The following is a 16327-nucleotide window of genomic DNA, read 5'->3' on the forward strand; positions in this document are numbered from 1 at the left end:
TGGAAGAAGCAGAGACTTCGCCTGAACACCTACAGATCGGATGACATTTGCCCAAAAACTGCGCTGACCTGAAGAGCGGAAGGGGTAAGAGGTGGGTGTGCTGCCATGCTGGGCTGAGGCAGCAGGTGCACTGGGCAGAGCAGCGTGAAAGCAGCATTGCCTTCGTTGCTTGCCAGCAGGAAAGGTTGTTCTGATCAGGAAAACAAGCAGAAGCCAGGAAAACAAGGCCACGAATGTGTATGTTTTCAAAACTGCTCTTGAATTTATGCTTTTCTGTTTCTCTGTGAAATTCAACAGGAAGCTGAGCAAAAGGGATAAAGCCATCACTGTGCATGTGTTTGTCCGGTTAGTCTTGTGCTCCCAACATGACTGTTAACACGTAACCCACTTCTCTGCATGAAAAAAATATGTAGGGTTAAACCTCATCAAGATGACTTCTGATGGAGTGCTTGGTCATTTACCAACAGGGGCAGCTTGGACCACAGGTGGGAAGCAGAGACTTCTTCTGTGGGAGGACCTGAGCAGTCTGATGGATACTGTGTTAGAGGGAACCTCAGCCTGAAGCATCTGGAGTTCTTTCTCTCTGCTCTTAAGACCTTGAGATACAAATAGGATCCTGTAGTTCCATACGGAATTGTGCTTTTTTGCCACTGTTGTTCCACTTGTGTGGATAAATAGAAGATTTTATGGTCAGCATCCATCATGGCATAACTTTAACATAAAATCTTCTCTGTAAACAATTAAAGCAAAGTAACTGCCTCGTGCTGCTTCTAGCGTGTTCAACAGGTGAGATTTTTAACAGGCTGAAGACTTTTCATACTTTGTTCTCAGCTGTCATCGGTTATGAAAGGTTGAGGAAAAAACTCTTCATATCAAGAAGTGTTTAAAGCATCAAATCAAATTTTTATATCATCTCCCAAACTGCACAGTGCTGACCCGCTGCTTGCCTTTGCACCCTGGGCTGGGAATCCTCTGGGATTTACAACCACACCTTTTAGAAAGAGCCAGTCTAACCTACTAGTTTGGTGTTTGTTTGTGGTTTTTTTTCATGGTTTTGTTCTTTTTTTTTCCTCAAGTGGACCAACAACTTGGACTTCACAGCTACTTGCTGATGAGAAACTAGTAACAGTGCTAGGTGTCTCTCTGATCTAATTTTAAAGACTTGTTTCCGTGACCACCATTTAACACCAAATCTCATGGAACGATATTTCTTTTGACGCTTGTATTTCCCCCAAAGCATCAAGCCCGTACTTTTCTTAGGGTTGCCCTACTACTCGCCTTGAGGATTTGTGTTAGGTTCTGCTCTTATTCCAAGTTTGCTTTTTTCTTTTTGAACTGACCCCACTCCCGCATAAACACCTCCAAAGGAATGAGTCGCCTTTCAACTGACTTTATTTGGGAGCAGGCGTTAGGTGTGGGAACTCCGTAATCTCACCTTGGCGATCCATAAACCAACGCCTCCTCCCACTTTTTAAATAAAGGGCAAGAAATAGAATTTCACAGCAATTTAAATCATGGATAAAGTCCAAGTTTTCAAAGTAGAATAACAGCTTGGCTGCTTGTACTTCCCGCTCAGTCATGACACTCAGAGCACCACACATTGGCACCCGGGAGGGGCTGCGTGACCCCCGGGGAAACCGAGCGGCACTCGGGGCGCGAAGCCCCGCCCCGCCCCGGTCCCCGCCCCCGGTCCCCGCCCCCGCTCCCGCCCCGCTCCCGCCCCGCTGCAGGGCCGCCAGCCGCCGGCAGGGGGCGGGCTCCGCCCGCGCGGCGGGCGGGCCGGGCCGCGGCGGGGCAGCGCGCCGTTCGAGAAACTTCCGGAAACAGCCGGGCGGAAGTGACGTCGCGCGCCGACGGAGCTTCCTGTTTGCGGCTGAGGGGAGCCGTTGCCGCTGCCGTTGTCCCGGGCTGCTGGCGGGAGGCTGCTGACCGCGCTGCGGAGGCGCCGGGGCGGGTGAGTGCGGGCAGCGGGGCTGCCGCGCGGTGGGCCTCGCCTCTGCCGGCCGTGCGAGGGCAGCGAGCGGGAGGGGGCGCCGGTTTCTGGGCCAGGCCTCGGCTCTTAGCGACGGCGCTGCTGGTAACGGGGCCTGCCGGCGCGGCGCGGCGGAGGCCTGGGCTGGCGCCGCCGCCATGCTGCGCGCCGGAGGGACGGCGGTGCGGTGTCCTCCGCAGGGAGCCGGGAGTGCTGCCGGCCTCGGGGGTCTCCGTCCCGGCCGTTGGGAAGGTGCGTGGCGGCAGCCCCGGCGCGGGGTGTGCGTGGGGAGCGGAGCGGGCGGCGGGGATCGCCGGCGCGGGAGGGCGGGCGGCGCAGGGGCTGCCTGGGGCTCGTCCCGTAGCTCGGAGCGGAGGAGATGCAGCTTGGGATCCCTGCGCCGTGCGATCCGCGATCGGGTTTGTCTCCTGTTGGCCGCAGGAAGGCCTAGGGGGGAAAAATCCGCGTTTCCATTTGTGCGCCAGAGGTTTCGGGTTTCAGAAAGGTGAGGGAGCGCCTCGGTTCACCCTCCGCTCTTGAACGTGTTGAACAGACGTTTTACTTAAAGCCCTTTTGTTCGCAGCGTACTTCCGTGGCATGCTTGTAGACTGAACGTGCTTTACCCCTCGGTGGAAGGGGTTTAGTTAAACTCTGTGCCGTGTTTATTAACTCGGAGCAGCGTCCACGGTAGGGTTTGTTGTGGGTGAAGGCGGCAGTGGTCAGGTGTTTTGAACTCACTGCTGCGAAGTTCCAGGCTGAGTTCCAAACTGCCCCTGGCAGGTAAGAAACATAGTTTGTCGTCAGTATCTGCTGGGCTTCTGAGAGGCCGGCGAGTTGCACAGTGGTTTGTGAGCAGTGTTCCTGTTTGTCACAGCACTTTATGCTGTTACGGTTTTACTGTCAGAGCTCTCGTTGGCTGCAGAAAACCTGTGCTGCAGGCTGGAGCCATTCTAATGAAGTCATTAGAAAAGGTTATTCAGTCTACTGAGCAAATTTGTTTTGAATTCTGATAATAACGAACTGCTTGTTTGGTTCTCCTTTAGACACAGTAACATCATAGAAGCTAAATTTATAACAATACTAATGCGCAAATGGTCAGGCTTGTGACATTGCATAGTCAATCAGTGATCAAGCCCTGAGTTTTTAGGATGGAAAGTGTCAAAAAGTGATAAGAACAAGGTGTTGACACAGAGGGAACAGCTGGAATGAAACTAGGCTCTGCCTCTCTGGTCCTTTGAGGCTGCAGTTACTGCTGCCTGCTGACCTTGATTTTTGGTTACTCTTGAAAGGTCCTTGTACTCTAGTTAGGAGAGATTTTATGTTCAGGTGATGATCAAGAGCCTGGTGGTTAAAGTACCATTTAGTTTGTTGGATTATGTTGTCAGAGAAGATTGTTTGGACCAGTGAGTAAATGTATTTACAGGTTTTGTTTCTGTGATTACTTTTTTGTGGTTTTTTATTTTAAACAACCGAAATGCTAACTAGTACACAGTACTGGTCTAACTTTGTTTCCCCGTCTTGGCCTTCATGCTGCCTTTCCAGTGGAGCATAAGAGACCATTTGAAATGGAAGTTAGTTTAGGATTAAAATTTCTTAAATAGTCTCAGGCATCGACAGAGAAATTTAAATTGTCACTTCTACTAGCAATACTGTTTGAACTGCAGTGTTAATAATAATTTCTCTATCTGTAAACTTCAAAATTCCCCTTGTTCTCCATCAGATTTGTCTTTTCAGCACTTGTGTTTTCTGATTACAGCACACTTGTACCAAAACAGCGTTTCTCTGGTATTTTCTTCTGTCTTTCCTAGATTGATGAAGGCTGCTGATTTATCTTGGCTGGACTTTTAGAGAAAGCATGCAAGGCTTCACTTGCATAATACAGAACTTCTAGTTGGAGGGATAATGTGTTTTGCTTTCATTTATTTATTTAATAGATATTTAAATTTCTCTAGCTGCTGTATTCTTTCTTTCATCCACTAGAACTCTTGAAATGTACATGGAGGGAAGAAACAGCTTATGTTAAATTGTCGTTTCAGCCACAAGGATATTTGAGTTCCTAATAATATTTGGACTGTACTGAGAAAAGAAATACCTGTTTGTTTCTTTTTTTGTTTAAATGTAAATCCTTCAGGACTCCTACAACTGCGCCTCTGTGCTTAACGCATTGGTGCAGTTAGGTCTTTGAGCTGAGGTTGCATGAGATGAGGGTGATGATTGCGTGTTGTTTCGAGTCCAGGGGCACTGAAGTTTAGCCTGGAATTGACTGAAACGTCGCACCAGGTTGAACAGCCTGGGTGCAGCCACCCGTGTGTGCGTGTTCTGCCCTTGTGCTGCTGCTAGAGAAGACAGTGCATCCCACTCGCGTCAGGACATCGTGCTCCCAGACTTCAGCAGATCATCTGGTTTTACCATATAAATAGTGATGTTTGAAGGGAATGTATGGCCTTAATTTTCAACTTAGTTGTGTGAGGTTTAATGTTCTAGTATTTTGCTCCTTAAGTATGAAGGGCTCCGTTTCTCTAATAGCATTTATAAAGAACTTCATCAGCTGTGTCCTGAAAATGTTTTTTGTCAGCTGCTTTTCCTCTGTCTTAATTTATTCAAGGAATGGAAGGATTAGTGAGAAATTACTTAGCTTTGTCAAAACTTGTTGGATCTTATATATGATGATTGTTTGTTTCAAGATAGATTTAAATTAAAACTGTAGTTGCTATTAGTAGATGTAAATTGTATTTTCTTTGCTTTTGAATGAAATACTACGAATAGATGTTAGATTTTTCTTAAGTTTAGACTTAATGAAAGTGTTATTTTGCTTTTGTTTATTTAACTGCTAGAGAAGAAATAATTCATGCATGTGAATTTCACTTCTGCAGTTACTCCTTGTAGGTTTCATTTCTGTTTTCTATTTTTTCCGAATAAGTACTGAAATTCCACTAACATCTGCGAGGACCCATCACTTAACAAATATCTTACAGCTCATTCTGAAGTCTGAATGTCTCAAGCCTGAAGCCATTCATAGCTACATTGCAGCCAGTTTTTGTTAAAACTTTTGTTAATTCTTTTGATTAGAAGAAATTATTTTCTATCTTAAAATGTAGTTTGAATCTATGACAGCCTGTCATCGTTCTGAAAAAGAAATTGGCATTTACTTTAACGTAATGGATTTTTTTGCTGATTGGCTTAAGTAAAATTATCATGACTCCAAAAGCTACTTCAGGGGAAGTGTGTAGAAACTTTAAACTATTTTCTTTTCCCTGAAGGATCATCCGGTTCCATGTGATTGTTTGGCTCAAACTTTCTGAACCCAGACTTTGCCAGTTGAGGCTTTCACTGTTTTTAATCGCTTAATCAAACACAGATCACACATTTTTTAAAATGAGTTCGCAATATTTTTACTTTGTGTAAAATAGCCTTTTATGGTTAGTTTTAGGAGGGTGCCAGTGTTCCAGATGTTTGTATGACACAATTCCAAATTTGGACACCTGAGTTGTTGTGTTTTGGAAATATGCCCCTTTGCTTTAAGGAGAGATCGTGAATAAATACCCCTTGATTTAAGGCATGCTCGTAGATCAGATAGATGAGCAGTAGAGTATCAGCCAAGGGTGTGAGGGTAGCCTATTCTCTGAGCTGCTTCCATTTCCAGTTCTTGCTAACTAGTTTACCTGTCTTTCACAGATAAAGATTTTCAATTTCTTCTGTTCTGATTTTTGGTAGGTTAATTGTTCTTTAATAGTTTCTTGTTGCCCTCTACAAGCTTTCTGTGTGCCAGACAGTAATATGGACAAGCAGGCCTTGTAGTTCTTGCCACAGTGTTTTACTCTCCTTTGGGAGGAGAAGCATGGACAGGGTTCTTTGTCACTTCTTGTCTTGAGGAAGCGAGTGACTCTGTACACGTGGCTCTTTTTTTTGGTTGTGGTGTTATGTTTGTTTGGGGTTTTTTTTAATAGAACTTGAACTGCAAGGTAGAGCAGTCAGCCTATCTGCCTTTTTCCCGGTATGAACTGCATCCTCTCATGTAGTAATCACTGTATTCAAATCTGCTCTGTTTTCTAACATAGAAACAGGATGTTTGGTGTAAACATGAGATTAAACTAAGCTTTTTGGAATGTTCGTTTTATTAGATTCATCTCATCGGGATGCTGTGGTAGTATTAATGTAATGAGCAGGAACATTGCTATATAAGTACGTTTTGTTAACTTCAGTTATATGGCAAATTTACATTTTTTCATGAAACAATAAATTTAGAAACCTGTGAAGTTAAACTGTGACAGCTTTTCAAAGCTTAGGTAAGTAGAAGTTAAAAGTACTGAGGTTTTTAATTACCTTAGTCTGTACCATGCTGTGCATATATCAATGGGAAGAAAAATTTGATGTTGGTGCATTGTTTAAATGTATTTGTCAGATTAATTAATCACAAACTTTACACGGGTTTTCTTGCTCTGTATTATTGCACTAAGCAGAATTAAAGTTTTGATTCCTTAGCATGCTTAAGCTTCCTCTGACAAAGATTTTCTGGTATATAGTGTGGGTGTTTTTGTGGTAGCAGCTGTACGGCGCTAGCACAGTGGACCTTTGCTAATACAGCTGAGAGACTGCTCATGGTCTTGGCTCAGTTACACATGGCACGTCCCAGATATTGTTGCTAGAACTGACAGATCTCTTCATTTTATTCAGAATTTGGCTGAGATTTTGGGACTTGTATAGCTTTGTGTTGCTGAGTTGTACTAGGTAAATGCGTTTGATTGTTGCCCGAGTGCTGTTCTGCTCTGAAGAGTTGTGTGAGACTTGTCTTTGTTTGGTTAGGGCGTAGGATGAAACCAGGGGGCAGTTTCTGTAACCAGTACCTGTGTGTAAAAGACTGACCTCTTCAAGCCAGTGAGAACTCCCTGAGCCACTGGTCCAAATGTGTTTTGGAAGCTTTGGCAAATAGTGCTTTATGGTTCATCTTTATTTACCCTTCTTTTAGACAGGTAACTTGGAGAGATACAGTCCAGTAATTACAATTCATGGATTACGTTTGAAGTCTGTAGTTTGTGACCAAATGAAGTGACTGAACTTCATCTGAAGTTTTGTTACTTTAAGACTGAAAATATTTGTGTATGTCTCTGAATTTACTGTACTGTAAATAATAAAAAGCTTAGCAAAGGTGTCTTAGCTATATAAAAATCGAATGAAGAAATACTAGAAAACTTCAAAAGTATGTGTGTCTTGTTTGGCATTCTTTGTGTGGCCCTGGATCCACAACAATATCAATGCTACTATAGTCTTGTTAATACTTTTGAAAGAGTGTAAAATTTCATTAGGTCCAGCTGACATACTGTTTTCTAGTAAAACTCTTGGAATGTGAAAAATCATATTTTTTTAGACATAAGTTGCAATTCCCAAAGATCCTCGGGTGTGCGCGTCATCCAGTGACGTACCAGAGACATCTCTAAATTGCTCAGTTGCTGATGAGTAGGTGAGACACAAGCTCGAGCTCAACAGGGTATTTATTCTTCATGTGTCGCCAGCAGGATGCAATCCTTTGGATACATTCATCGAAAGCAAGCAGGTGCTAGGAGCTGGGTGGCTGTGCAGCTTGCACAGGATGTTGGTGACTGGCTGCTTCTGTGCATTGCATGATTCAGGAATTTGGAACTCCATCTCCCTCTCCAGGTGACTGCTCTAGTTGCTAAGCTTGAGCTATTCTGGCATCTTTCAGGACTATCTGTGCTGCTCCATTGCTTCATGGCCAGAAATAGGGAACTTTCTGACTAGGCTGACTGCAAAGCTCACGTGCCCCTTGCTGTTGGAATTCCCTCCTGACTGATTTAAGAATTTCTTGTCTTCCTCCCTTCCGTATTTAGTTAAGAGTGCTGCTTTGTCATCCTTGCAGGTTGTGCATCTGATTACTTTTTCTTTCTTTGTTGTCTGATCTTATAAAAGTTTATAGCTCTCTATGTATCTATCTTCTGTAATTCTTCTCATGCCTTTTATGTAGCTTCTGAAGGCTTTGCTGGAAAGAGTTTGAGCCAGGTTTCAAGATAACTCTAAGCTGATCTAGCGTTGGGCTGTGCTGTGAAAGGGAGCTCTCAAGCCTGGTCATGTACTGCTGCCAGTTGCCCTGGGTCAGTATGAGCATCGAGGGCTTCTGCTCGGTAAGCCAGAACAAAGCTGACTTCTCCTGTGATGACTGGGAAATCTATAAGCTATGGAAACTTCCAGTTCACATGAGCATTGGATGTTTGATTTGTTCATGCTCCAAAGAAGGAATTTGAGTAGCTGATGGCATCCTGTAAACAAAGTGCAGTTATGAACGCAGGTGAGGGTAGATTTTTTGCAAGCAAACACAAAAGCCATGAAACAACTTTCATCTGGATTTTTTTTTTGCTCATTTTTCATTCTGAGACTTTGAAGATTTTCTGTGGTTGGAGGCAGGAAATTAACTAATGTGCACTGGCTTCATTGTGGCTTTGCAAAAAAACTTTTGAGTGCCTAGTTAATGAGCCTTGCCTGTGTATTCGGAGACAAACTTTGACAGGTTTGGAGTTGGAAAATTTTTATCATGTCATTCTGGTTAGGATGATTGAGTACTTTTGCTTTTCTGTTTGCAGTAAGGTATATGATGTGCTGCTTCAATCTAGGCATTCTTACCATGCAGATTCCTACTAGCCTTAGAACTACTAATTTTATTATTTTTTTTTTTAATCAGCTGTTTTCTGTTTTGGTGTAAGTTGATGGTGGTGGTTTTCTTGAATGGATATTTTAAATATTTTTTTTTCCTGGAAAGATTGGAGGCATTGGTTTTCCTAGTTTGTGAGTGAGTTGGTTTTGTTTTTTTCTTTGTCTTGCTGGATGCTGAGCAAAAATCCAAGTATTTTTAAGGGCCCTGATGTTAACTGATGCTGTTTAATGTTTTTGGATGCTCTGTTTAAGCTGGACAATTAAAAAAGCTGCAGATGAATTTTCTTCATGTGAATACTGCTAAAACCTTTTTGCACACAAGAAGGAGGTTCTTGTGATACCTAAAATTGTAGCAGTACAGTTTATGCTTTATGGTAATTAGCAGATAGAAATAATGATTAGTCGGAGATGAACTCTTATTGTCACCCGAATGTTTGGTTAAGAGGAGGAGAAAATAAGCAGTTTGTTCTTTAGAGAGCTCCTGACTTGTCTTAATACCAGACTTTATATTAGTGGCAAGTGAAAACTGGACACTTAACACACTCACAAAAGATAGAATATGCAAGCTGCATACATTTCTTTGGAACAAATAGTTCCTCTGTTCTTGGAGCAGTTGCTTTTTAGGGTCTGAGTAATCTAGTAAGAACTGTTCAGGTTCCCTCAGCGCTCATTTTTGGTCCCAACTTCAGGCTCCTGTTATTTAGGATATATTGATGTATATGTTGAGTCTGAACTTAAAACACTGCAATACTGTTCTTAAACAGCTGCTTAAAGAAATAGATGTTGAAATCAATATGACTACCAGTGTGCACAAAGTTCTCTAGGAAGAGATGTGATTTATTTTTCAGATCTAAGTTGCTTTTCCTACCTGCTTGTTCCAGCTAGAAGCTTGAGTTCTGAATTTTACCTCCAAGATATCTGCCTAAATTGAGACAAGTGCTAATGCAAGTCTTGAATTTAAGAAAAAAAGAATATGGAAAAACCCCTTAGCAGTACAGTATGTGCCCTTAGGTGGTGTGGCTCCCTGCTGTTAGCTCACTGGTTTTAGGCTAGTATCTCTTCTTAGGAGGGGCTCTGACTTCTAGCCTTAAGTTTGACTCATACTATATTTTTTATTTTTTCCCCCCCCTTCTCTGATTTCTTTCTCTAAACTGTATGTTCCCATATATGTGTCACGGTATATAACCTGACTGGCAACCAAATGCCACACAGCCGCTTGCTCACCTTTCCCACCCCTGGGAGAATGGGGAAGAGAATTAAATAGGAAAAGAGAAGGAGACCCATGGGTTAAGCACAATTTAATAATAATATAAAATTACAAATAATAATGATAAAACAATAAAATCTTAATATAGAAATATAAAAAATAATATATGGCATATACAAACAAGTGATGCACGGTGTAATTGCTCACCACCTGCTGACCAATGCACGTCCCATCTCGACAAGTGATCCTGAAACAGATAAGTCCCTACACTGCAATCCCAGATGGGTGAGAGGCCCAAAAAGAGAGCACGAGAGAGAGAGAGAACTCTGAGAGTCACATGGGAGAGAATTCCCAACTTGCCTGTCAGCCCACATCTATATACAGGGCGTGATGTTGCATGATGTGGAATACTCCCTTGGCCGAGTTGGCCCTCAGTCCTAAGTCTTAAGTTCAGATCACAAGAGGAGTTGTGGGCCCTTTGTCCTGGCCATGCTCCTCGCCAGCCTGTTGTGCTCCTGCACACCGGCAAACCATGGTAAGCTGAAAGGTCCTTGATGTCTGAGTGCCAACTATAAACATCAGAGTGCTATCAACACTCTTCTCGTAACGAATCTGAGCTAAGTCCACAACACAGAGCTCTTCTAGCTACTAAAAAGTAAAAACTAACACTGTCCCAGCCAAACCAGTACAGTATGCTGTTTCTCATAACGATTGGCTACAGTATTTGATAACATACTTAACCCATGCTAACCTTGCTCCTCATAGAGCTGTTCTTCTGATCATTGTTTGGGAAACAGCAAAAGTAGCCAGGCTAGTTGATAGCAGATCATAGAATGGTTGGGTTGGAAGGGACCTTAAAGATCATCTAGTTCCAACCCGCCTGCCATGGGCAGGGACACCCTCTGGGATATTTTTGGTAATCTATATGCTTACTTATTGAACCCTGCCATTACTATATTAGTATTGGCGTTCTTAATGTTTGTTTTAATGCATGTCTCCCAGCTTCTCTTGGTGTTGGTCACAGTATTAACTATACCCTTACTATTTTTCTCAGTTGGAGGTTTCTTCAAAGGGCAATGTCAATTAAAGGTCTGTTTACCTGCTGCACTTTAATTTTCTTAGTGTTTGTGGGACCATATAGTTAAACTACTAGTTACACGGCTAAAACCACCCAAGTTTTAAAAACACATAGTTCCCCCAATGCATTTGCTTTTTTAAGTAGTTTGGAGGGGGAGGTGGTGTGGCAGGGTATTTCTTAAACTGGTTTTGCCGTTTGAGGAAATGTGTGTGTAACCACATCCCTAATTAAAGTTAATCAGGCTTTAACCTACAACATCAACTTATTTGAAGATGTACCAATTTATTTTGAAAGGAAGTCTGCCTTTAATGTTTGTATCCCAGGATGTTGAAAGATGCATGTAATACTAGTATAAATAAATTGCAGAATATTTCACTGGGCTGTACCGTGCTTGATTCTTTCAGCAGTCTTGTGAAAGAATATGAAAATGGGACTTTGCCTGGGCTGAAATGAAGAACACTGAATGACTTGAGGCAGGAAAAAGTGATTTCAATGATTTTTTGTTCTCGATGCATAGATAGGAAAATGTGACTAATATATTGCTGTGTTATGTTCTAAGTATATTTGGGCGACTTTGCCTGCAATGAAACTCATTGAAAAAGTCAGTGTAGTCTTGTTTGTAAAACTTTAAATGAACCAGTGGCAGTGGTAGGATGGAAAGGTGGTTGGAAGTTTTGCCAGAATGGACACTTGCTACAGTGGTGAGAAGAAGCCTTTGCAGGAAGAAATGAAACGTTCTTGAAATTTTTAGAAAGATTCTTTAATCTTAGCAGCCTTTTAATTGAAGTAATAACTAGTGTAACTATTCTGTAATACTGACAAGAAGCCGTCTATATTTAAACTAAGTAGGGCAAATGCTTTTTCTTTTTAACTTATAGTTTTCTTAGGATTCTTGTGAAAACTTTATTCTCTCACTAAGAAACACAAGATGCCCCTTTACTTGAGCTGGTTGGTTAACCTTGCAGTTTAAGCGATCTCGCCTGGCTGTGTACTTTGTGTTGGTAAACAGGAAGGAAAGGAAGTTAATGGAGTTCAGTAGCTTTGGCAATATGTGACTTTTCTGTCAAGGTTTGAATATGAGAAAGGCTTATTGGAAACTGTAGGTGGAATTTACTGTGCACATTTAGATGTGCACATACATTGCTTTTTTGAAGGGAACATCTCAGTGGGAATAATATTCTGAACAGTGGATGTGAAAGATGTGGCCCTTTGTTTATGCTCATAGGTGCTTAAGAGATGACATAGGTGTCAGAGATGACACAACGTGAGCAGGATACATGGTTTCTTTTGCATTCAGAGTTATTACTGTCTGTATCAAAATGATGGCATACTGCACAAACTCTTCTTAATATACTGATTAAATCTAACTTTTCAGTCTAACTTGTTTCAGGAACCTGCTGTTTACCTTTATCTCTGTGAACTGTGTTTCAGTGGGATTAAAGAACATAAAGAAAAATCAGAATTGAAGTAATTGTATGATCCATCAACCTGAAATAAAAGGTTTTTTTTTTCGGTGTTTGGAACAGTTGAATTTCTTAAAACAAGCAGCTATCTCGGATCAGTTTTGGTACTGAAAGATGCTAGGCTCCTACCTGACTTACGAGGTAGCATTACTGTAAAACTTCGTTAACAAGTCCTTGTTGTTACAGGACTTGAAAGCTGTTGTTAACAAGACAACTACTGAAACATGGTGGATTACTATGAAGTTCTGGGAGTGCAGAAGCATGCCTCAGCAGAAGATATTAAAAAAGCGTAAGTATCACTGGTGTATGTACATATAAGTGAAGTTATGTGTTTTAAGGAACAAATATAATCACATGGTTTCTGGATTCTCACTCTGTTGTCAATACTAGGATGAGTAGTAGTCATCTGAGGTGATACTTTTGCTAACAGAGACACATTCAGTGTTCTGAATAAAAAGCATTTGCTCATTTTTTTGAGTCATTTTTATCAGTCATTGGTTTTTGATCGCTGTTTAATACATTTCCGTACAAGTGTGCCTCCAAACTTGATATGGTACAGGCAGTGACAGCCTCTTCTTCTGTGCCTGAATTATGGTACCTGGTTTTCCCCTCCGTTTGCAGAGGTGCTTTTTCAAAGTTACGAACAAGTATTTGACATGCTGCTTTTTTGGATACTAGCTCTTTCTTAACGTGAGGTCTGGTGTCTGTGCTTAGATTTCGATGGATTGAGCATCTGTTACTATTGAAAAAAACAACACTATTTAGGAGTGTTCAAAGGAATTAAATACAGTTCTTTGTTTAAATTTACTGCTTATGTACTGTTTTAAGATGGATGGATGTAACACTTTCAAAAGATACCATTTACTTTTCAACAAACAATTGGGAGGAAACATTTCTGTAGTACACATTTCTAGTATACTAAAACTGTTTGACAATAAATTGCAGTTTCAAGTGACCTGGAAATACTGTGTTTCTCTCTTGCCTCCTCCCAGGTGCCTGAGCTTAATTAATCAAATTGCACTAGTGCGTGGAGGTTTGATTTATGTTTTTTTTTCTCCCATGTTCTTTTGTATATTCCTACACATAACTACTTTGTTTGAACTGTGATCTTGTATGACTCCGTGTAAAACACTCCAAATCAGCCTAAGTGCAAGCTTAGCTTTGCCCCTGTAAGTAGCTGTGAACACTTTGCCTAATATATTTCCCTTGAGGATGAGAGTTGCGTGCAAGTGTAGCAGTCAGACAAGCCACTGATGTTAGAATGCTGCCACAGTTTGGTATCAGGGTACTCTTGGAGCTTTATCATCTGTCTGTACCAGAAGAGTGCTCTTGATGCTTCCCATGATTGGTTGCAGTATTGAATAATTACGGAGGTCTCAGGAGAAGCATGTAGAAGAAACATTATGGAATGTGTTGCATAGACCTGCCAGATGTTGATCATCAGAAACGCAAAAGAATAATCTCAAAATACATAAAAAAACACTGAACCTACTTTTTTTTAAAAGCAAATCTGAGTAGGTGGTCCTTTGAGTACGTGCAGAATCTGTTGGTGCTGGTGTAAATGCAAGATACAAAACACTGGGGAATTTCTGAATACTTAAATCCCTGACAACTTGTTTGAAACATTTTGTATGTATCTGTATAGCATATTCCTTCATTTCAGAGTAAAATATCCTTTTTTTCCCTTCCATTTAGGTACCGTAAGTTGGCATTGAAATGGCACCCTGATAAAAATCCAGACAATAAAGAAGAAGCAGAACGGCAATTTAAACAAGTAGCCGAGGCCTATGAAGTTTTGTCAGATGGTAGGTTTTTAAAAAGGGCTCTTGAACTGCAGAAGTCTAGTCTGGGTATCAGATGGAAAATGCTGATGCATGATGCTATTGTAACTTTGGTTTGCCATCCAACTTGACTACTTCCTTTTCAAAAGAAAGGAGGGAAGCAGCAGCTTGCAGATAAGCACAAATTTTGAAACAAAAAATTCAGGATCTCTCTAGATGAGTAAACAAACGAGTTTTCTGAAGAGATACCTGTGATAATACCAAGATTAATTTTATCTTAAGAGGTAAAAGCAATTTTACCATCAGTATAGGGCAATTACTATGTTTATTAAAAAAAAAAAAATCATGCTAGACAAACTCTGAAGTATCTACTGCTAGGCCTACAGCTTCTAGCTCTTGTAACAGTCAAGTAGTCTTGACAGCGCCCAAGCATACTGTAAACCTTGCTGAAAGTTTGGATTGCGTTCAGGTGAATTCCCTAAATTCAGTCAACTGTGATATTGAGGAGAGTGTTTGTATTTTGAATTGTTCTGGAACAGCTGCTTAGCCTGACCCATGTGGTGCAGGAATTCAGCTTACAGTCCGCCCTATCTTTTTGCCTGAAAAGTGTCATTAACTTTTGTTGTGGCAAAAGCAGTCTAAATCATAACAATGTGATTTCAGCCGCTTTGATTTTTTTCCCCTGTAGTTGACTGCAGCTGTCTATATGCTATTTCTGAAGTGTCCTTGATTTCACCTGAGCCCAGGGAGCATGGGAAAGCTATATTTAAAGCACTAGCAGCATTTAGATTACCTTTCAGAAATTTGGCCTGGTTTATCAAGCTGCAGTCTTGTACACCCTGTTTCTTTGGTTGGTTTTGATACTGAATTGGCATGGGAGAAACATAACAATTTATGAGCAGTTCATTGTATACTTGTCTTCTAGAATAATTTAACCTTCTTAAGCAAATTTTTTTGAGCAAGATAAAGTAGGATACTGGTCTGATTGTTACAGAGATCTTTTAAGTTCTTTGGAAACAGTACACTGGTAGAATTTTAGAATATCTTCTAAAAACGGTGCCTGTTTATGGATCTAGACCAAATCCTAAGTTATTAGTGTCTTAACAATCATTTGTGCAGCAGGGGTATTTGAATCCTGAGCCCCGTGGTTGTGAGGCAATCAACTGTCCTGCAGACTTAATGAAATTTTCTGACACTGTTACAGGCTTGAATGAAGACAGGTTTTGTCAGAAGAATAGTTTTGTCAGGGGTTACCTAAGCAAAGAATATTGAAATTGTATGATCATAGAACATGCTTCCCTTGTGGTTTCAAGAACGTTACATTTTTCAACATGAACTTCAGGCTTTGTGAGCCCTCAGGTCTTCCTTGCTGTTTCCTGCTCCTTCTGACAGTTTGTCTGCCTTACTGCTTTGGTCTTTTTGGTGGGTAGGTTAACCTCCTTTCTTTAAAAAACACTTTATAGAAAGGTAGTACAGGTAATGTACCAAGATTTGCTGGGGACGTGTGTGTGAACCTATTGCAAGTTTCCACTATTTGGAGATAATGACCAATATATAAAATTTTAATTCCTGTTAGTCAGAAGTATTTTACTTTTCAGCAGCTGTTTGAGGTAACTACATGTTCTTTCAGTGATGCTATTTAAATTTCAAAACATCTTTCACTGAAGAGATTCCAGTGGGAATAGCATGTTAATATTGAGAGTCTAAAATCAGATGCCCTGACTAGTTTTTGCCTGATGCTTCCACACCAGTCCAAGCAAAATAAGCTGACTGTCTGCCTCTTTAAGCTATTCAGGTTTTCTTCCAGTATCAGCAGTGCAGTTTGATTGTATGTAGTAATTCAGAGTTAATTTTTCTTCCCTCTTCCCTGAATGCTGGAAAGCTGGTCTGCATTGAAATTAAAGAGGAGCCATTCCATGACTTCTAAAATAATAGAGAACAAGCAGATTGAGTCAAATTCTTCCATGGCATTTTTTAAACATTGCTTCATTCCACTTTATCAAACTGGAAGTGATTAGAATTTGAGGGGTTTTGCAGTTGCTCATGCAAACACTGTTCTTGTAACTCTATCACAATGGGCTTGGTCTTGTGCAATGAAAGGAAAAGAGGCAATAGTCAGGTTTGCAACAAGGGAAATTCCAGTTGGATAGAAGGAAGAGAATG

The 16327-nt window shown here is 41.2% G+C and overlaps 1 protein-coding gene across 3 annotated transcripts in view; it reads left to right on the forward strand.

Moving 5' to 3' along the window:
* Positions 1 to 1866: 1866 nt before the first annotated feature.
* DNAJB6 (DnaJ heat shock protein family (Hsp40) member B6) overlaps positions 1867 to 16327 on the forward strand; it is a 67127-nt gene continuing 52666 nt past the window's right edge. For 2 of the 3 annotated variants that reach the window (XM_086614910.1, XM_086614908.1), the window contains exons 1-3: positions 1867 to 1954; positions 12570 to 12672; positions 14079 to 14188. In XM_086614910.1, the coding sequence (XP_086471036.1) occupies positions 12608 to 12672; positions 14079 to 14188 (175 nt within the window). In that variant the 5' untranslated portion in view covers positions 1867 to 1954; positions 12570 to 12607. Of the gene's footprint in view, positions 1955 to 2200; positions 2225 to 12569; positions 12673 to 14078; positions 14189 to 16327 lie in introns of those variants that run through there. The other variant, XM_086614909.1, reaches the window with a different exon arrangement.

The sequence above is a fragment of the Tauraco erythrolophus genome, chromosome 7 (genome assembly GCF_009769465.1).
Source record: "Tauraco erythrolophus isolate bTauEry1 chromosome 7, bTauEry1.pri, whole genome shotgun sequence".
Taxonomy (NCBI): domain Eukaryota; kingdom Metazoa; phylum Chordata; class Aves; order Musophagiformes; family Musophagidae; genus Tauraco; species Tauraco erythrolophus.